Genomic DNA, 23,292 nt, shown 5'->3' with positions numbered 1-23,292 from the left:
CTTTTCATTAGCACATGAAACATTCTCTAGAATAGACCATGTATTGGTTTATAAAACAAGTTTTAACAAATTTAAAAAAAGATCATATCCTGCCTACAAGTGTATTTTCTGGTCACAAACCAGAAGCCAACAATAAAAGAAATTTTAGAAATTATACAAATGCATGGAGACTGAATCAACACATTTATTTTTTCCAGTGGAGACTGAACACCTGACCTCAGGCACACAAAGCATACATTACCATTGAGCTATATGATCCACTCTGAATCACTGAGGAAGTAAAAAGGGAAATAAAAAAAAAAATTATTAACTCAGGGGTACTCAACCACTGAGCCACAATCCCCAGCCCTATTTTGTATTTTCTTTAGAGATAGGGTCTTACTGAGTTGCTTAGCACCCCACTGTTGCTGAGGCTGGCTTTGAATTTGCAATGCTCCTGCCTTAGCCTCCTGAGCTGCTGGGATTACAGGCATGTGCCAATGTGCCTGTCTAAAATTTTAAAATTTCTTTAAAAAAAAAAAAAAAAAAAAAAAAGAAAGAAAATGGAAAGTCAACATTCCAAAAATGTGCAATGTAGCAAAAGCAGTATAAGTACTGCAAGGGAAGTTTATGCACTGAGTGCCTACATTAAAAAACATATATTTAAAATCAACAACCTAATGATGCATCTCATGGACTGTGTACAGCAAGAATAAACCAAACCCCAAATTAGTAAAAGGAAAGAAATAACAAAGATCAGAGAAGAAATAAGTGAAATAGAAAAAAAAAAAAAAATGATTCATGAAACAGAGTAGGTTCTTTGAAAAAGATGAACAAAACTGACAAATCTTTATCTACACCAACCAAGAAAAAAGAGAGAAAACTCAAAACGAGAGATGAAAAAGGAGACATTACAACTTATGCCACAGAAATACAAAGGACCATTAGGATTATAAAAATTTATATGCCAAAATGTGGAAACCCTAAAAGAAATGGACACATTTCTGAACACTTGAGACCTACCAGGGCTGGGGAGATAGCTCAGCTGGTAAAGTGCTTGCCTTGCAAGCACAGGGCCCTGGGTTCGAACCACAGCACCACAAAAAAAAAAAAAAAAAAAAAAAGACCTACCAAAATTGAACCATGAGGACAAGAAAACAAACAAACAAACAAACAAACAAAAAACCTGACTAGAGCAAAATCAAGTAATGAAACTGAATTAGTAATAAAGTCTCCCAAAGAAAAGTCTAGGACCAGATAATTTTACTGCTGCTGAATTTTACCAAACTTTTTTTCTTTTTGGGTGGGAGGTAGGGGAGTCTTGCTATGTTGCCAAGACTGGCCTTAAACTTGTGATCCTCTTGCTTTAGACTACTAAATAACAGGGATTACAGATTACCAAACTTTTTAAAGAACTAATGCCAATTATTTTCTAAGTATTCCACAGAACTGAAAGGGAGGGAACCCTTCCAAACTCATCTTATGAGATAGCATTACCCTGTTACCCAAACCAGAAAAGGATGAAAACAACAACAACAACAACAAAAAACTATCGGTCAATACCTCTCATAAACATAAATGCTTGCCTAGCATGTGTAAGGCATTGGGTTCAATTCTCAGCACCACATGTAAATAAAGGTCCATCAACAACTAAAAAAAAAATTTTTTTTAATGAGGAAAAGCTGAAAGCAGTACCTCTGAGATCAGGAACAAGAACACAGCCTGTCATACATAATATGAAAAATCATAGAATGAGACAGACATCATTACCCTATGTACACGTATGATTACACAAATGGTATGAATCTACATCATCTACAACCACAGAAACAAAATGATGTACCATTTGTGTACAATGAATCAAAATGTAGTTTGTAAAAAAATAAAAAAAATAAATAATTAAAAAAAAAAACAGGCTGTCCACTATCACTGTGCTTATTCAATGTAGTACTAGAAGTTTTAGCCAGAAAATTAGGCAAGAGAAAGAAATAAGAGGCATACAATTAAGAAGGGAAGAAGTCAAATTATCTGTTTGCAGAAGATACAATTCTATATGTAGAAAAACTTAAATCTCCACCAAAAGACTGTAAGACCTGATAAGCAAATTCAGTTAAGTAGCAGAATAAACACACACACACATACAAATAAGTAACTTTTCTATGTATCAATAATGAATCTGTTGAGAAAGAAATCATGAAAATACTCTCATTCACAATAACTATGAAAAAACAAACAACAAAACTCCCTAGGAATAAAATTTACCACAGAAGTAAAAGACCTCTACAATTAAAAAAAAAATTATGAAACACCAATAAAGTAAACTGAACACACACACACACACACACACAGAAGCCCTCTCGTGTTCATGGATTAGAAGACTTGATACTGTTAAAATGTCCACACTACCCAAAGTGATATACAGATGCAAAATGATCCCAATCAAAATATCAATGACATCCTTCACAGAACTAGAAAAAACAATCTCAAATTAATATGGAACCACAAAAGACTGTGAATTGCTGAAGTGGTTTCAAGCAAAAGACCCACGCTGGAAACATTGTATAATGCCCGATTCCAAATATACTACAGTTATAAATAGCATCATATTGGCATAAAAATGGACCACAGAACAGCAGACATCCCAGATATACCCATCCCCCCATATTTAATGTCACCTGATTCTCAATAAAGGTACTAACAACACACACTGGACAAAGGATAGCCTCTTCAATAAAGGGCAGTAGGAAAACTGGGTATCCACCTGTAGAAGACAGAAACATGACCTTTCTCTCTCAGCCTGTTCAAGGATCAACACAAAATGGACCAAAGAGTAAAATGTTAAGACTTGAAATTCTGAAACTACCAGAAGAAAACATGGGGACAAAACTTCAAAACATTAGTACAGGAAATGGTTTTCTAGAAAGGACAGAAAAGCACAGGGAACAAAAGCAAAAATCTGATTAACATGATCACATCAAACTACAAGGCTTCTGCTAGGCACAGTGGTACACATCTATAATCCCAGAGACTTGGGAAGCCAAGGCAGGAGGACTGCAAGTTTGAGACCAGCCTCAGCAATTCAGCAAAATTATAATAAATAAATAAAAAGGGCTGAGCATGTAAGCTCAGTAGTAGAGTATCACAGGGTTCCATCCCCAGTACTACACACACACACACACACACACACACACACACACACACACAGAAAAAAACAGATAAAAATAAAAAGTCTTCTGCATAGCAAAGGAATAATCAATGGAGTGAGAGACAACCTACAGAATGGGAGAAAATATATGCCTGACAGATGGTTAATATCCAGAATATATAAAAAACTCAAAAAACTTAACAGGTAATTCAATTAAAAACTGGGCAAATGATCTGAAGAGACACTTCTCAAAAGAAGAAATACAAATGACCAACAAATAAATGAAAAATGTTCAATATCATTAGTTGTAAGGTAAAAAAACACATATCAAAACTACAATAAGATACCACTGAGTGGGTATTATAAATAACTATTTTAATGCCACAGAATGGTTATTATTGAAAAAAAATACTGGCAAGGATGTGGAGAAAAAGGAGTTTGTACACTCTTGGAGGGAATGAAAGTTAGTATAGCCATCATGAAGAACAGAACAAAGATTCTTCAAAAAACTGAAAACAGATTTACCATATTACCCAGCTATTCCACTTCTGGGTATATATCCAGAGGAAATGAAACTAGCATATTCATTAAATACCTGCATGCCCAAGTTTATTGCAGCACTATTTACAAGAGCTGACATACAGAATCAGCTTATGTGCCCATCAACAAATGAGTGGATAAAAAATATGTGGCACATATACATAAGCCATAAAGAAGAAGGGAATCCTGTCATTGCAGCAAAATGATTGAACTAGAAGACTTTTAAGTGAAAAAAGACACAGAAAGATAAGTATCACATGTTGTCTTTCATGTGTGGAAGAATAAAAATGTTGACTTGAAAAGGATAGTGATTACTTGAGATTGGGAAAAGTATGTGTTGGGGGAAGTGGTGGGAAAAGGGTGGATGGATTTGATAAGTGCATGCTATATGCATACACAGAAATATCACACTAATCCCATTAGTATGTACAATTACTACATGTTAATAAATAAGGGTATTACAAATGAAGACCACAAAGATTTATTAAGCCCATTAGACTGGCAAATATTAAGAAATTTACAAAACTAACGAAGATAATGCATCAATGAAAAGTCTTATATACTGCTAATGGTGTAAATTAGCAAAACCATTTTTGGAAACAATGGACTGTAAAAGTGAGCAAACGCTGAAACCCACCACCACATTTTTAACTTTATTATGCCTTTGTTCCAGAAGATACAACAAGTATGTTCCAAGCAGCAAAGTTTGTATTAGTAAAGAACTGGAAAAAACCAATGGGAGAATGGATACACAGTGGTATATTTTCACAGTAAAATTCTGTATATCAGTGCAAATGAATGGCCTACAGCTATGAGCAACATGGATAAATAAAAACAGAAGAATGTAATAACACAGTCCTCAATGAATACTCAGAATATAATACCATTTTTACAAAGCTTCAAAAGCCACACAAATATGATAAACCTATTTTTTTTTTTTTTTTTTTGTGGTGCTGGGGATCGAACCCAGGGCCCTGCGCTTGTAAGGCAAGCACTTTACCAACTGAGCTATCTCCCCAGCCCCAAACCTAGTTTTTAAAAAGCAGAGAAAGCGAAAGTCTTTGTCACTGGTTACAGGAAGTGGAGATGACTAAGGGTTGTGAAAAGGGAGGCGCATCTAAGTGGAGGCCAGTTAGTGATAATGGTAGAATTACTGGATTGGTAGGGAGAGGTACTCCGTTTTAATACTAACATGCTTTATATCCTACATTCATAATTAAGTAAATATATGTATACATACATATATTTTTCTACATGGCATATATAAAATAAATTTAAAAAGAAGAAATAACACTAAAATATATTCATGACAATGGAAACAAAATTTCATCTAATACTTACTGGTCAAGGGTCTTATAATAAATGTCCAGATCTTTGTTTACCAGCTCTGTTGTTCTCATAACAATCATCATTTCTCTATACTTTTCCTCAGCATCCCGAAATTGAGGTTCTCGAAGTTCTTTCTTAAAATGAATAATTTCTTCCTCATAACCTTTCTGTCGCCCCAATGCCAAACTGTGATTTCTTTTTATATTTTCTATGTTCTCTTCCAACTTCTGATGCTCACTGTAAAAGGGAAAATTTTTTGTTCACAATATGTTCAACGCAGTCTAGTTTTATCTGAAATAAAGTTTTCTACAGTAATTTTTATTAAAAATTTGAACTTCTCTGTGAAAAAAATTCTCTTACACAAGTATAAAAACTGTAATACTGACCAAAAAGAAGTAAAATCTTATGATAATCTGGCAGATTATACAGGCTTCAATGTACACTTTAAAATTTTTTTAATTATTTAACAATTGTTTACTTATTAAGCATCCTCTTATGAGCTAGACATTGCTCTCAAGTTTATAGACATCTGAGAGCTGGCCTGATTGTATGTTCTGTTGACATTTCTGATGAATCCTAGTTGAAGAAAGGTTTGAAAAAGAACAGATGAATTTAGTAGTCTGAATGTAAAAAGCACAAGTACTAATCACAGAAGAAATTTTAAAAATACCTGGTTTGGGTCTTCAGTAGCAAAGAATAAGTTATTTCATTTAAAAGTTTCTTACACAAGTCTTCCTTTTACAACTTGCCAGAGAAAGCACTAATATCATACTGTTAGAGTTGAGGTTTGAGAGCTAAGGGGATGTTGGGGTCACATTCTTGGCTTTCATCATAATTTTTTCTGTGACTTCTCTTGGTCTTGGTGTCCAAATCCACAAAAAATGAAGAAGCCAAAGATAATAAGCTCTTCCAGTTATGGTCTTTGATATTTCAAAGAGATTTTAAATAGATAAATCAAGTACTTAACACAAGTCAACCATTTGTTATTTACAAATTAAATTAGAACTTCACTTTTACTATATGCTTTAGAAAATCCTAAGCATTTTTTGATCCAGATTTCTGAAAAATGCACAAGCAAGAGTTGAATGAATAAGGGAGACCTGGATTAAACCAGTTGAGGAGGTTCAAATTTAAGTATCTGTCAAGTACAACCTCTTATACCAGCTTAGTGTCTTAGCATCAACCAGGTTCTTTCAGAATTCCTACGTTAACTCGAAAGCAGACAAAGCAGGAACCTGTTGTACCAAGAAGGTAGCACCCACAGTAAGTACCAATAATACCAACTGAAGGAAGAGTCTGACTAATATCTCCCACTTACTCACACACACACACTCAAATTATTCTAGTGGGCACAAAATTATAACTGGGACATGGGTCTCCATTGGCAAATTGCTCTGGAAATAACTCCACTGACAATATTATAGACTGTCCAAGCTATGACCCAGGTAGGATCCACAGTAATACATCCCCTGTGCTCAGTACCATTATTCTGTGCTAGGTCAGCAGAAGTTTGGGGATTTGACATAATACTGAGTGATTACTGCCCCTTCCCACAGTGTGATTATCAATTTTATGTTACTTCTTTAGTAATTCAATTTTTAAGGTCATGAAATATAAAAACCCTGTCCACCTTCCTGTTAAGTCTCCAGGGATATTAGGCTGAGGCTTAAATTCTTCTGTAGAATAGTTATTTAATTTCTTCACATTACTTTAATTTATTTAAATTAAAAATTATTTTAAAAAACACACTTTTTCATTTGCAAAACCTGCATTTGACCCATTTCCTTCAAATGTTGTCTTCTTTCTTCTTCAACTTCTTTTAGCTCTTCATTTCTCTTTCTTAAAGTGAGGTTGTCCTGTAGCCACCTTTCTTGTATCTAAATATAAGTATTTAGTCAGTTAATGAAAATAACCAAGTTACTAAATGAGATCCATAACAGGCACATGCCAACAGGTTGAATCATGTTAGAATCATGTTAAACTGGACGGAGGGAGAATAAACCAGTGTGAAGTTATCTCTAGGACTAGACTAAACTGGATGGCTGACAGTTACAGAAGGGACATCTTCTATAATGCAGCTTTTACTGCCCTTTCCTGACCATGATGTAAAAAGCTACTTTCCTGTTTAATGAGGTGGTCCCATAACAAATCATTTGAGCATATATCTTTGTATACTTGTTAACTTATGAAGTATATGGCTAAAAATGCTATTAAACATGTTCCTCATAACACATACAAAATAGGAATTTTATATGATGAAATAAAAAATTAGACTTTTTTTTTTGCGGTGCTGGGGATTTGAACCCAGGGCCTTATGCTTACAAGGCAAACACTCTACCAACTGAGCTATATCCCCAACCCCCCAAAATTAGACATTTTAATATTTAGTATCTACATCCTAGTGGATCATCTTGTCCAGAAACCCTGATATGGAGTCTGTTGATCTAAAAGATAACAAGACTCCATCAATATGTACAATTTTAATGTCTTTATGGTATCAGTTAAAAATAAATCTAATTTTTAAAAAATCACAAGAGATCATCACTACTGTTGAAATCTCCCTGTACTTTGTCTTTTCATGTGTCAAGACAATGAAATTCTGTAAGTTTATGTCAGATACAACCTCTGCTTTCAGGTTTAAAAAAACAAATTTAAGCATCTACCATGGATTGGAGCATTTCAAATTTTTGGAGTAGAGCTGTTCAACAAGTAAAATCTATGCAAATACTCCAAATCTAAAAGATCCGAAATACTTATGGTCTCATGCATTTTAGGTAAGATTCTATATAAGGCAGTAAGAGATACTATAAAAGTAGTGTTTGTCTACAAATTTCTTCATTTTTTCCTGGCCACTGAAATGAATTTGTAAAAACTGCTTGTTACTACAGGGAACTTTTTTCCTTAAAAAAGATAATCACTTAGCAATGGCAGCAAAAAAAATTTTCTCAGTAGCTTTCCTGGTGTTTATATTGAATTATATTGTTAAGAGACAAACATCAGGAAGCAATTTATAAGTTGACTCCTTGGAATAAAAAAAAAAAAAAAATCTTGCAGAAACAGTGGTGGTCTGGCCCACAAAAACCCAAATGTGGGAAATTTAACCTAAGTTTGGAGTCAGGACTTCTCCAAGATGAAAGTGGGATACCTCCAACAATAGCTCTTGCTGCTGAGTTAAACTCAGTGATGCAGGTAGCCAAGGAGGGAGGGTCAGATCTTTGGTAACACCTTACTGCCAACAACAAAGGTCAAGGAAAAAGCCAGGTGGGAGCAAGAAGGGAAATCAAGGCTTTCTCTCATATGTTTAATGTTCATGTCCAACCCTTGACCATCTAGAAGTCACCATTTTAAATGTTTTTTAAAAATGTCAAGAAAGTAAGCCTACCTTAATTTTTCTTAAAATACTATAAATATACACAATTTTGCTAATGGCAATATTATAAGGTAGCTAGAATAACACGGTGTTAAATGTTCTCTGAGGCTGAGGCAAGTACCATATGTAGCTGTAGATAGCTGCTATGGCACTGTAGTTAGCTGCTACACCTCTTCAAGGCTCTTACATGGGAAACTATACTATATCCATTTTCCTCATTAGGAAAAGGAGAATGTCCCAATGCCTGTTTTCATCTGATACTATGTAATACTTGAATTTGCTTTCAGGACCTCGTGAAAGGACTCTTGGGGGAAAGGGCTATCACATTTTAGGTGAGACTGATTTTTGGCACAAAGTGATGTTTGTGGTCTATTTTCCTACATGATCACCAGGAAAGCAGGCATGTCTTTCTTTTAGGTCAGCTTTTATTATTCTTTAGTTTTGAAAGACAGTATGTAGTGGAGTAGTTAAAAATCATAGGCTTTGAAGTCAGGTATACTAGGCTCCAATTTTGGTACTATAACTTTTAAACAATAATTTTGGATAAATGAGTTTAAATTCTCTGAGCCTCAGTTTGCTTGTAACATGTTAATGAATACTACCTATTATAATGAGCTATTGTGAAGGTTAATTAAGTTAGTGTCTGTAATCAGTAGAGTGGCTCAATAATTGAGCGTAAAATGCCTTCTGGGTCAAATTTATACTTTGAACTTTAAGCTGTGAGAATTCCAATTATAGTTTATAAAACATCCGAGAAAGGGAGGAAATAAAACCAGATTGAGTGATAGTATACCAGTACTTTTTCCCATTACACCAGAAATTTGACAATGAATAGTCAAGTTCTAAGTCTGTTACTATTTTTGTGTCCTTAGGCAAGCCAGGTTGCCTCCAGGCCCCTTCATATACCCCTTCATCTGAAAAATAAGGGAGGCAGATTACTAGATTTCAAATTATTTTATTCTTTGGACTAAATTTAGTAGGGCTTAAATAAGCATGTAAACAAATACCATTAGGCTTCCCATTTCTTAAATAGCAACCTTACTGAGGTTGTAGCTCCGTGGTAGAGTGCTTGTCTAGTATGTGTGAGACACTGGGTTCGACCCTCAGCACTACGTAAAATAAATAAATAAAATAAAGATACATACGATAACATAAAAAATAGAATAACAAAAAATAGCAACTCTTATCACTTAGCTCAGATGATACATTATACAGACAGCTGGCTGAATTAGGTCTCTCCAAAGACAGAACTAATAGGACATATAAATATAGATATATGAGAAGGGATTTATTAGGGCAATTGGCTTATGTAATTGTGAAGGGTTAGGAGTCTCATGATAGGCTGTCTGCAAGCTGGAGAACCTGGGATACCAGAAGCATGGCTCAGTGGAAGAGTGAAAGGCTCAGAACCAGAAAGGTCAATGGTGTGGCCAATGGTATAATTCTCAGTGGGAGACCAAAGGACTGAAAACCCAGGGGGCCACTGGTTTACATTCTGAGTCCTAAGGCCAGAGAGCTTAGAGTTCACGTTCAAGGGCAGAAGAAGTGTGTCCTAGATCCAGAGAAAGAGGAAGTCCTCTTCCCTTTTCTCCTATTCAGGTCTCCAGCTAATTGGATCATGTCTAGTCACTCTGAGGGCAGATCTTCCACACTTAGTACACTGACTCACAGACCAATCAACTCTAAAAACACCTTCAAACACACTCAGGAGTAACATTTTGATATTTCTCTAAGTATTCCTTAATTCAATAATATTGAAACCTTTAAAATTAACCATCACAAGCCCACCCCTTTTCAACCTGGCACCCAAACATCTCCTTAAACTATACTTAATCTCCAAATAAAAACAAGATTATAGTTCTGCCTAACAAGACACGACTATCCTGCATTCAACTGAAAACTCACTAATCCATTCCCCAGAAAAGCAGGTAAAGTCCCTGGGTAATGTTCATTCTTCTCCTGATATTCCATAACTTGATTAGTAAGATGTAAACTTAATAGTATAGTCACACATTATGTAACAACATTTCGGTCAATGACAGACCACATATGATAAGATGGTGGTCTCATAAGATTGTATTGCCTAGTGATGATGTTGCTATTTTAGTTTGTACAAATATGTTCTGTGATGTACAAAAATGAAATTGCCTAATGACCCACTTCTCAGAATTTATCCCCATCATTTAGGGATGCTTGACTATGGGTATACACACACACACACACATACACACACACACACACATTCTTAACAAAACAGGAAGAAAATGTTTATGAGAATTACAGTTCTTGGTTCTATAACAGGTCACGTGGGTCATTGCTGGTATTCAAAACTTACTTCTCTTGTTCTTTTTACCATCCTTTATTCTTTTTGCCCACAGTAAGCACCTCAGCTGGTCATGGTTCTCTATCTGATATGGCCACCAAAATCTTCACATTCCTGAAAGTCTGGGCCATTCACAGTCCTGACTGGATTGGGTTGCTGCAATTTTCCATATGACCTTAATCACAGGGCATGGTAATATTAAGAGATACCAAAGGATCGTCTGTGTTCCAGACATCCTATTCCTTACCCTCACTATGCAACAATAGTCCAATTTCCCCTTGGTAGTCAGGATCAATCACCACAGTCAATACTGTAACTTCCTTCTTTATCTGTTGACTCAGAGACATAAAGAGCCCAAAGTGGCTGGGTGGCCATCTTAAGTTTCAGTTCAGTGAAATCATTGTTTTGTCTCCTGGTAGCAGCATTCCTTCCTTTGGAACTAAGACTTCTAAACCAGCAGAACATGAAGTCAAGAGAAAATGAAGCAAAAATTTTTGCTAGTGGGTCCCTATGGATAAGTGTCAGGTACTTCTATCTCTACCCCTTGATTCCTAGATCTGTGAATCCTGGCTATCAAAGAAATGGTATATAAATTGGTCCCTTTTTAATAGCACATACAACCTTTTGGAGAACTTTGCCCCAGTCCTGCAAAGTACTATCACCTAGCTGGCACTGTAAATCCAACTTCTGAAAGCTATTTCACAGTTCTATCAAGTGAGCTGCTTCAGGATGATAGGGAGTATGTTAAAAACCACTGAATTCCATAAGCAGGAGCCCACTGCTACAGTTCTTTGGTTGTGAGGTGAATTTCTTAGCCAGAGGCAGTACTGTGCAGAATACCATGATGGTGGATAAGGAATTCTGTAACCAGCAGATGGTGATTCTGACAGAAGCACTGCTCTCAGGGAAAGCAAATCCATACTCAGAATGTCTATTTTACTAAGGACAAAACACATCCCTTCCATGCTGCAAGTGGTCCAATATAATCAAACTACCAAGAGGTAGCTGGCTAACCACCACAGGGAATGTTGCCATATTAGGGGTTCAGTGTTAAGTTTTCAGTGTGGAAGTCTATGTTGCCAAGCCCACATATAACCTCCATCCCTGCAGCCATGGCCACTTCGTTCACAGGCTGTTATGGTTTGGATATGAGGTGTACCCCAAAAGCTCACATGTGAGATGCAAAAAGGATTAGAGGAGAAATGATTGAGTTTTGTGAACCTTAACCTAATCAGTGAATTAATCCCTGATGGGATTAACTGAGTGGTAACTGGAGGCAGGATGGGCATGGCTGGAGTAAGAGGTTAACTGGGGGTGTGGCTGAGGTATATGTTTATATCTGGCAAGTGGAGTCTCTCTCTGCTTCCTGATGGTGTGAGCTGCTTTCCTCTGTCACGCTTTTCCACCATGATGTTCAGTTTCACCTCAGTCCCTGAGGAATGGAGTCGGCTGTCTATGGACTGAGACCTCTGAAACTGTGAGCCCTCAAATAAACTTTTCTTCCTTTAAAACTGTTCTAGTCAGATCATTTATTCACAGCATCGAAACAGCTGACTAAAACACAGGTCCTTTAGGAGATGTGATGACAGTGGCTGGGAGAAGAGGCTAATTAGTATTCACAGGGTGGGTCATCCTAGCCACTTGATTTATTAAAGTCCTCTTCTGCTGAAACCACCCTTTGGTAAGCATTTGCCTGGGACACAGATATATTTGCTTATTTTTGTCTACTCTGTGAGGTCTAACCACAATATCCTTTTTTTTTTTCGGTCGCTACTAGGGATTGAGGGCAGGGTTTGGTGCATGCTAGGCAAGCGTGCTACCACTGAGCTACATCCCCAGCATCCCCCTGTTCCCTTTTAAAATCTGAAACAGGGTCTCAATAAATTGCCTAGTCTAGCCTCAAACTTCCAAGTTGCTGGGATTACAAGAGAACATCACTGCACCCAGCCTCCCAAATTTCTTTTTCACCAATTTTCTAACCATGTTCTTTTCAAGTCCCTGACCATCTGGCCAAACCACTGGCTATAGTTCATTAATCTATACAAAATGCACATCTGACTATTTCTCCTTCCAAGCAAAGGGCATCACCAGGTATACTACCCATTGGGATTTCCCTTCACCACTATCCTTCAAGAATGTCCCAGGAAGGGGCTGCTTTCTGTCTCCATGAATTTGCTTATTTGGGGCATTTCATATATAGATAGATTTATACAATACGTATAAATCTTTTTAGACTAGCTTATTTGCTTAACATGTTTTAAAAGTTCATGTCATTGAAGATACCAATACTTACTTTTTATGGCTGAAAAATATCCCTCTGCACTCATATATTATGTTTATCCATTCACCAGCTGATAGTCATTTGGGTCACTCCCACATTTTTAACTATTCTGAATAACTCTGCTAAGAACACTTATTGTACGAGTTTTGTGGGAACACATGTTTTTAATTTTCTTGATTCTATGCCTAGGAGTGGAAGAACCCAGATGATTCTGATGGGTTGCTCTAGCTAAGAATCACTGCTTTCAAAACACTAATAGGGCACTGCTGCTACCACAGCCAGGCTGGAAGCTCCAGCCAGACAGGTCCCTCCATGAGCACAGTAGAGGGTTTAAGGGAATTAAAGGAATCCCCATTTTGGGGAGGCCCCAGGTGTGTCTGGGTATGGAGTGTTTAGAGACCAAGGGCATTGTCCAACAAACCTGATGGACGCATCGCAAGATATCCGAGTGTGGGGAAAGAAGTTGCCACCTCTCCAGGCAGGATGCAGAGGGCAAAGGAAGGAACCATTTTGCAGCTGTGGTGCAGGAGCCAGCAACTGAGAAAGCCGATTCTTGGCAAACCTGAGTTTGGCCCAAAAGACAGGCCCAGTAAACACATGCTGCAGGACACAGAGAGTGCTTAAGTGACCAGAAGAAAACCAAAGGTGGAGTGAGGTTTACACAAGGGACAAAGGTTGGGGAAACCCTTTGGGTTCTACCTGTCTCCTCTAATTTGACTGCTTGCAGGACGGACTGAGAGAGACTCAATGGTCAGGAACTTAGAAGGGAGGGGCAGGAGAAATTGGAGACTAGAAAACATGGGGTCTGCAGGTAATGTAGGGGACTTAGAATTGGTTCCCCCACCACACGAGTGGAACCCAAGGGAGCCCTGGAGTAAGGTCCTCCAGCATGGACCAATAAACAGTGGGCCCTGGAGGTAGGCTGATTTACAATCTCCAGACCAATTAGCATTCAGTGAAGAGCCTGGAGTCCACCTAAGCCTAAACCCTGCCTCCAGGAATTCCCCTGATGGGATTACCTCTCTTGCTCCAGAAATCCAGAGGGTGGAGAATCACACTCCAGAAGAACCCACCTAAAATTTCTGAGAAGAGAAGCTGAGAATACTTTGAACTCCAACAAAAAGAATTCTTTAACTTTTCATCAAGATTTTTTTTCTTTATTCTTTTTTACTGTTTAATTGTGACCTTAATGGTACATGGACATTTATACAGTTTCCTTTTTTTTTTTTTTTTTTCTCATTCTTCTCATCACTAGCATTTTTGAAGCCATTTATTTTACATAGATTAGTTTTTTGTGAACCAGGATGTTTGATTAGTATGTTTTAGTCTTGTTTTGTATTCTTTTATTTGTATTTTTAATTTTTTTATTTAAATTTTTGCTTTATAAGTTTTTTCTACCTGTTTCCCTTGATTCTCTTTTCTTCTACTAACAGCCAATCTCTATTGTTTCTTCTTTCACTTTTCCTTTCATCTTTTACTTCTGTCTTCTCTCCTCCTTCTCTCCCTCATAATCATCACATCTTATATCACTTCTGTTCTCTCCCTGTCCATCATTTAAAAATATAAACCCTTTTGCAAACTTGCTGTTTTTATTATAGGCATAACTGATCATATCATTTGTTTGTTGTGGTAATTAACACTGTAGATGTCACAGCAGGAACTATTTGGTTTAATGATGTAAATTGTTTGCATTGGTTTTTGTTATTATTTGTCTCCCCCTAAATAGCGAGGTACTGGAAACCTTCAGGGACACTATAAGTCCACAGGGTAGAAACTCTGCTGCCTCAGATTTTATATATTTTATATTATATTTTTAGATGGGCAGACACACAAACCACATAAAAAAGCAAGGGAACAAATCGCCCCAAGCAAACCAAGATACTGCAATAACAGAATCCATCAACATCACAGTGGAAGAAATTTCAGAGAAGGAGTTTAGAATGTACATAATTAAACTGATCTATGAAGTAAAGGATGATGTCAGAGAGCAAATATAGGTAGCAAAAGATCACTTCAATAAAGAGAGGTTCTGGGGGAAAAAAAAGAAATAACAGAAATCCTTGAAATGAAGGAAACAATAAACCAAATTAAAAATTCAATAGGAAGCATCACCAACAGACTAGACCACTTGGAAGACCAAACCTCTGGCAATGAAGACAAAATATATAATCTTAAAAATAGAGCTGATCATGGAGAGAAGATGTTAAGAAAACATGAACAGAACTTCCAAGAAAAATGGGATAACATGAAAAGACCAAATTTAAGATTTATCAGGATAGATGAAGGCAGGGTAATACAAACCAAAGGAATCTTTTATTGAAAAAATATCAGAAAATTTCTCAAATCTAAAGAATAAAATGGAAAATCAAATACGAGAGGCTTACAGGACTCCAAATGTGCAAAAGTACAACAGACTTATATCAAGGCACATTATAATGAAAATGCCAAGCATACAGAAAAAGGATAGAATTTTAAAGACTACAAGAGAAAAATATCAGATTACATATAGGGGGAAACCAATTCAGATCTCAGCTGGTTTTTCAACCCAGACCCTCAAAGCTAAGAGGTCCTGGAATAACATATACCAAGCTCTGAAAGAAAATGGATGACAAGCAAGAATCCTATATCCAGCAAAATCAAGCTTCCGATTTGAAGATGAAATAAAAATCTTCCATGATAAACAAAAATTAAAAGAATTCACAACCAGAAAGCCTGTAGTTCAGAACATTCTCAACAAAATATTACATGAACATGAAATGAAAAAAAAAAAAAAGTGAAAATCAGTGAAGAGAGGAACTACACTAAAGGACAGTCAATCAAAGGAGATACTGATTCAAATTAAAAACTAGAAATAAACCAAAATGATCAGGAACACAAATCATATCTCAATAATAACCTTGAACATTAATGGTCTAAACTGATCAATCAAAAGACAGACTGGCAAACTGGATTTAAAAACAAGACCCAACAATATGCCATCTCCAAGAGACTCACCTCATAAGCAAAGACATCCACAGAATGAAGGTGAAGGGATGTGAAAAAATATATCACTCACATGGATTGTGTAAACAAGCGGGGTTTTTTATCTTTTAAAACAGACCAAGTTATGTAAGCTGTATAATTATAATTATACAATTGTAATATTACCTTACTACATTTTCAGCATCTTTAGGGTTGTTTTGATAGCTCCCTTTCCATTGATATTTTTTCTTGTTTTCTTGATTAGACTTGTTAATATTTCTCAACTTTTAGCTATATTATTTCTTTACTATTTCACATATTTCTGCTCCTACTCTTATTTTTTCCTTCTTACTATCTAATTTGAAAATAATTTGATTGTTAATCTGGCCTCTTTCTGATACAAATACTTTAAGTTATAAATGTTCATCTGAGGTGCTGGGGATATAGCTCAATTGGTAGAGTGCTTGCCTTGCATGTACAAGGCCCTGGGTTCAATCCCTAGCACCAAAAAAAAAAAAAAAAAAAAAAAAAAAAAGTGTTCATCTGAGTACTATTTCATCCCAGAGATTCTGCTATTTTAAACTTTTATTATCACTTAGTTCAAAGCACTTTTTATTTACGTTCCTTGTGCTTTATTCTTTGCTCTGTGAGGTATTTATAAGTGTGTCATTTAATTTTGAAGTAGTTGAGATGTGGGGGGTGGGGTTTCACATATCTTAAGGTAATTGATTTGTAATGTAATAAATCATGCAGGAAACAGTGTGCATGATTTCAAATTTTTAAAATTTCTCAAAGCTTATTTTATGAGAGAATGTAATCTATCCTTATTAATTTTCTACTTGCCATTTTTTGTGTATAGTTTTCTATAAATAACAAGTAGGTCAGGTGGCTGATAATATTGTTAAGCCTTCTATAAGATTACTCCTTCTAGCAAAGTGAGGGGGCTTAAAATCTCCAAATATGATTATGGATTTACCTTTCTAGTTTTATTCATTTTTACTTCATGTATTTTGAAATTTTGTTATTAGGTACATACACATTTATGATTGTTATACTTTCTTAAACAAGTTATCCTATTATGGTTATGAAATGTTCCCCTTTAGCTCTGAAAATACTTTTTCTTGAAATTTGTATTAATAGTTCTACTTCAGATTTCTCATGCTTATTTTCCCCATCTTTTGCTTTTACCCTATTGGTATATTGATTCTTAAAGAATCAATATAGAGAAAGCATATCGTTATTGCTTGCTTTTTACACATGTTGAACATTTATACCTTTTAATTACAATATCTAGTTCATTTATATTTAAATTAATTATAGATATTGTTTAAAAAAAAAAAAAGAACACCTGACATGAAGGTTAGAGGGGAAAAAAAAAAAAAACCACTGTAACATGTATTTTAAGCTTCAATCACCTCACTTTCTATAAGAGCTGATGCTGAAACATGTTGTTTAAAATAAAAGCCTAATGAAGTTTGTTGAAGACACAGTTCTTATTAGTCTACGAAGTATCCTCCTTTCTGAGAACAGAGACATTGTTCTCTGGTCTCAGTGTAGGGAACTCATTTCTCTTAGCCTTGACACAGTAAAATCTTAATGAATTGTGACTTTCTCTCTTCATTGGACTACTAGAATCTTTAGCAAGCATATTTGACTTCATTTTTTTTTTTGGTACCAGGAACTGAACCCAGGGGCACTTAACCACTGAGCTACATTGCAGCCACCCACCCTTCTATGTATGTGTTTTATTTAGAGATAGGGTCTCACTGAGTTGCTTAGGGTCTTACTAAGTTGCTGAGGCTGGCTTTGAACTCACAATCTTCCTGTCTCAGCCTCCAGGGCCGCTGAGATTACAGGTGGGTGCCATAATGCCTGGTCAGACTTCATTTATATACATATATAAAGTATGTATGTGTGTGTATACACACACACACACACACACACACACACACACCTCTCCTGGTTTCATTACCTTCTTGTCTTTATTTTCATATTGCTTTGTTTTCACTTTAATGTAATAAATATTTGACAATGTTCTATTGTTTGTAACTTTGTAAATAATTTCTATAATAAGGCAGGTTACAAAGCAAACTGATGCCATCAGATTCACTAGGCTCAGACGACCAATTTAAAAAGGATGGTAAATCTTAAGTTTTTGTATGTGTCTGTATATAAGTGTATACATAAAGAGAGGCAGGGAGCTGTTACTTATGAATAGACTGTGATTACATTATAGAGTCAACCCACACATAAGCTAGTGATAATTAAGTTCTTTGTAATACACATATCATAAATTATATAAGTATTTGGCATTTATTAGGTGACCAATTTACCTTTGACTGATATTTGAAATTCCTGATGCTACAATCAGAGAACTCAGCAGAAAGCTGATCTGGATAATCTTCAAAGAGATTTTTAACCATTTGTAATCAAGTGATTAAAACAGTCAGATGGAAAATTTTGTTTAAAATATCAGGAACAGAAAAATGCAGGTTTTTTTTTTTTTGGCAGTTTGATTTATTCACCTCAATTTGAATCTTACAATGTTTGGTGATATTTACATTTTTACAACAAGAATATATTTTTAATTAAATCACATAATTTTAATAGGGACAAAGTTTAATTTAGGGAAAGTTATGCTGTGTACCAGATGGATGTTGGTAGACTTTTTGTAGCTAGGAAGAACCAAAGGACAAAAGAAACAGCACTGCAATGGAAGGAAAGGATAATATGCCCACCATTTAATTAAATACTCTACTTGTCTCTTCCTTTCCTAAGGAGGACCTAGAATAATATTCTTTTGTACTGGGTTTAGTGGGTTTGGGTGGCAATGAGCCAAGCAGCAGAGTCCACTTGGCAGCATCAGTCATTGATGGGAAAAAAAGAATGCCTGTTCTATTGATACATTATCATAAAAGTCATTACATTTAAAAATTAAATTGAAAAATGAGTTTATGTAATAAAATTCAGCAAGACATACAATCAAGTGATTCTTGAAACTTGTAAGGAAAATATTAATTTCACATCAGTTCTATTATATCCATATATAGTTCTATCTTAATAACACAAAGTTAAAAACAATATAGATCAGTAGGGTGAAATTTATCTTGATTAATAATACATCTATTGAAAAATGCAGTTTTCAATGACATTAACTGCCACGGCTGCCTAAGGCATGTTGAATATAATATCTCTATGTGATTTTATTTACATTGATTTCCTTAATAAACAGATGAAATCAATTGCAAAATAACTTAATATTATAAACATTTCCCTTACAGATAACTTTAAAGAATACATTAAAGTCAGTTACACTGGTGCACACCTATGATTCAGAGGCCTAGGCAGGAGGACTGCAAGTCTGAGGTCAGTCTCAGCAACTTAATGAGACCCTGTCTCAAAATAAAAGGACTCAGAAAGTAGTTCAGTGGTAAAGTACCCCTGGGTTCAATTTCAGTACCCTGCCCCCAAAAGGTATACATTAGACTTTAATTTTTCTTTTGTCAATTTATTCTACATAAAGATTTGTTAGAATAATAAAACATACAGGGCTGGGGAGATAGCTCAGCTGGTAGAGTGCTTGCCTCACAAGCACAAGGCCCTGAGTTCGATCCCCAATACTGCCAAAAAAAAAAAAAAAAAAAAAAAAAAAAATACAGATGCATGTAGAAAAATATTCATTGCTATACTGTTTAAAAAAAGTAATCAAGTTATAGTACATACACAAAATGGGACATCTTATAATCATTAAAAAGAAAGTGATATATATGTAAGATCGAATTCTGTGAACTGAAAATTGTACAGAATAATATAAATGGTATGATCCCATCTGCAAAATAAATATAAACATACACACAAATAAATCTAAACTTATTAATCCTTCTATCTGCTAGTTATGAATAAAAAACTTCTTTAAGAACAAATATGAAATTCAACAATAAAGACATCTAGGAGTGAAACTGGGAATTAGGAGGAGAAGGACATTTAGTCTTATGTCTTTATGTTTAAACATTTACCAGATGGGCCTTTTATTGAAAATAAAAATGAAAAATAAAGAACAACAAAAAGAATATGATATTGGAATTGATTTCTATTTGCATTTCTACTCAATGAATCTTCTATAATAAAGCTAGAGAAAAGAATGTCTAAGTGATACGATGAGCACAAAGACCTACCTTCTGTGTATCAATATCTTGTCTCATGATTCCCATTTCTTTATTGATCTTTTCTTTATGTTTGTCACATTCACTTATTTGAGTTATTACTTTATTAAGTTCAGTTTCTTTTTGCTATAAAAAAGGAAAAACTTTTAAGTGCATGAAATGAAAATATAACTAAATTAATAATTTTAAGTTTTAAATTACCTTCTTATAGTCATCTTTTCCATCTTGAATATAATTCTCAATGTCTTTCACATAACCATGGATATTTTTAATCTTCTCTTTGATATCATTCAGCTGTGGAAAAGTATTAAATTTATTCTGTTTGGGATCAGGACACTTAATAGGACGGCACAGTGAAACAATGGCTTGGAAGTTAGGAACCTTCAGTTCCAGCTTCCCCAGATAAAAAAAAACTTTATGGTCTCATATAAGTCCCTCTATTACCAATGGGAATGGATTCGACAGTCTCAATTCTTAACTTCTATATTAGATCAAGAAGCAAAACACTTTAAATTTTATTTCTTATTCTAACAAGAATCTCTAATATCAAAATTATCTGTAGATTTAACACAATGGTACAGCACCTGCCTAACATGTTCAAAGCCCTGGGTTCAATTCCTAGTACCTCCCCTCTCCCAACAAATATACTTACATAAAATGAATCTAAAAATACTATTAATCTTATCAAGCTATTTAATTTCACATGAAAAGACAGTGCTGTAAATGTGAGTTTAATAATGATATTTTACAAGTAAATACATGAATGAAATCTTACTTTATCCTGTGCGATTTTGTTGCTTGTATGTTTTTTATTGATTAATTCTTCTTTTTCCTGCTGGAACTTTTCCAATGTTGTTTCTAAAGGATTTATCTGCTCTTTAGCATCCTAAAAAAAAAAACCAAAAAACAGAAAGTCTTATATAACATCCCATTATTTTATTTTGTGTTAGACTTAACAGTCTTTTTTAAAAAATTTTTTTAGTTGTCAATGGACCTTTATTTTTATTTATTTATATGTGATACTGAAGATTGAACCCAGTGCCTCACACATATTAGGCAAGTGCTCTTCCACTGAGTCACACCCCATTCCTAGACTTTACAGTTTTAATAAATGCCCTTTTTATGTTGCAGGCTTTAAAGTCAACTAACTCATTTGCTCTGTTAGGAAGTTACCACTATTTTCATCCTTTTATTTCAGGCACAGAGAAAAATGTGTCCAGAGTCACAACAATAAATGATGTAGCCAAGATTCTAGTCCAATCTAGTTACAGAGTTTACTCTCTTAACCACTATGCAAGATTGCCTCAGTCACTGACTTGATTCTTGGCTCAGGCCATATGCTCCCAATTGTATTATCATGTGGCTTCAGGCACGAGTTTTCAGGAGTTTCACAGGGGCCTGTGTCATTTCTGTGTGTTCTAAGAACAGGAAAGCTCATTTGGTTCAATATTCTCTTATAGATGGGACTATGATGGCAAAACCACTTTTGTCCTTAAGCTTAGTCTGCTAAGCAATTATTGTACAATAATAAAAGTATATTCATATTGGTGTGTCCACACCTACTGTGAAAGGAAGAGGGTTTTCAAGTAATAAACTATTTTACTAATCATAAGTTCCCGTTATTCATCTTTGTAACATCTCTACAACATATCTGTATAATAATTACTGTTCAAAAAAATGACCCTTGAGCACCTTATGATCCTGAAATATCTACTGAATCTATAAAGACAGATATAATTATTTAGGATTACTTCACTAGGTATATTTTCTCATACTGGAAAGTGGTATGGTTTGGTGGGAAGTCAAATGTTTTCAATGTAAGAAGACATCTGAAAATCAGTGCTGCCTACTAGATGCATGAACTTGGGCAACTCATGGGACATTTGTAAATCTTCATTTCTTTTTCTAAAAAAGGACTTAATCATCTCTCTCAATAGTGTTGCTGAAACACTGAATGTTTTAATGTCAAAGTGATTTATAAATAGTAAAAAAAATACAATTCTGTAATATTAGACTTGGTAATTAAGGTACATCATTATTGTAGTTTAAAAGTTGTACATGATAGGACATTTTTTGTTTTTATTGTATGTTTTTACCAAATGATTAGTCCCCCTCCCAAGGCAAGCATGAATAAACTTAGGTTAAATGAAGCATGTGACATCAGTCTCTTAGAATTTGTTTTACTACATACTATCTGTATCATTGGCTATCCTGTTTGAAGAAAAAGGACAAATGAAAAAACATGGCCTAGGGCTGGGGATACAGCTCAGTTTGTACAGTGCTTGCCTGTCAAGCATAAGGCCCTGGGTTCAATCCCCAGCACTGCAAAATAAATAAATAAATAAACAAACAAATAAATAAAAGGTCAGTCAAAAAAAAAAGAAAAAAAGAAAGCGTAAAGTAATACTATTTTATATTATATTCTAAGCCTCTGATAATCTGTGATCTAAAATTATTTAAGAACTAAAGAAACATTTATAGTAATTACTGATAAAAGGATTCAGTAATTTATTCAGTGCTTCCTGAATGACTATGTATAATTATGAAAACTGCTGGGTGCAGTGGCATATGCCTGTAATCCTAGCAACTCGGGAGGCTAAGGTAGGAGGACTGTAAAGTTCAAGGCCAGTCTTAGCAACTAAGCAAGGCCCTATGCAACCTACTGAGACCCTGTCTCAAAATAAAAAATAAAAAAGGCTGGGGATGTAGCTCAGTGGTTAAATGCCCCTGGGTTAAGTTCTAGGACTAAAAAAATAAAATACTACTACTAATACTAATAATAATAATAAAGAAGAAGAAGAAGACGACGACGACGATGACTTCAGTTGATGCTCCTAAAACTGTTCATAAATTTAGTTAGTTAAGTCTTAGGTTTGATTAACCTATTTTAGCCTTGGCAAATGCATGCCAGTACATGTGGCAACTCAGTGCCTGTTACATTGTATTAGTAAGGATTCTGAGACCACATCTAGAATCAAATGGAAACAATGCTCTGATGGATAAGAGACTACCATGGACCTAGCATCCACAGTTAACACAAACATCCCACACAAGGAACCCTTATGTATATTAATCCAACCACTACCTGACCACTTCCAATAACATGAAGTTCACTGTTTAACCAAGCAGTTGGTTCTTTCTTACCACAGTCAAACTCCTCTTTCCAGAAATCTTTACTTATTTGGACAAATTCTGTCACTT

General features: G+C 35.1%; 1 protein-coding gene and 1 long non-coding RNA gene across 5 annotated transcripts in view; both read right to left on the bottom strand.

Moving 5' to 3' along the window:
- Positions 1 to 23,292, bottom strand: part of RAD50 (RAD50 double strand break repair protein) — a 93,363-nt gene that overhangs the window by 34,884 nt on the left and 35,187 nt on the right. For all 4 annotated transcript variants that reach the window (XR_013764500.1, XM_079144106.1, XM_079144108.1 and 1 more), the window contains 5 exons: positions 20,867 to 20,977; positions 20,293 to 20,385; positions 20,104 to 20,217; positions 6,743 to 6,870; positions 5,006 to 5,230 (listed from right to left, as the gene is read on the bottom strand). Coding sequence is in view for 3 of the 4 variants with exons in the window: in XM_079144106.1 (XP_079000232.1) it covers positions 5,006 to 5,230; positions 6,743 to 6,870; positions 20,104 to 20,217; positions 20,293 to 20,385; positions 20,867 to 20,977 (671 nt within the window). In the remaining variant the exon portion in view is untranslated. The remainder of the gene's footprint in view (positions 1 to 5,005; positions 5,231 to 6,742; positions 6,871 to 20,103; positions 20,218 to 20,292; positions 20,386 to 20,866; positions 20,978 to 23,292) is intronic.
- Positions 520 to 1,610, bottom strand: LOC306663766. The gene is made up of 2 exons (XR_013764529.1): positions 1,107 to 1,610; positions 520 to 998 (listed from the first exon to the last, which is right to left on the bottom strand). It is a non-coding gene; the product is annotated as an uncharacterized lncRNA (long non-coding RNA).

Source organism: Sciurus vulgaris (assembly GCF_902686455.1).
Source record: "Sciurus vulgaris genome assembly, chromosome: 6".
Taxonomy (NCBI): Eukaryota; Metazoa; Chordata; class Mammalia; order Rodentia; family Sciuridae; genus Sciurus; species Sciurus vulgaris.
The sequence above is the reverse complement of the archived record's forward strand: the minus strand, read 5'-3'. Positions and strand labels throughout refer to the sequence as shown.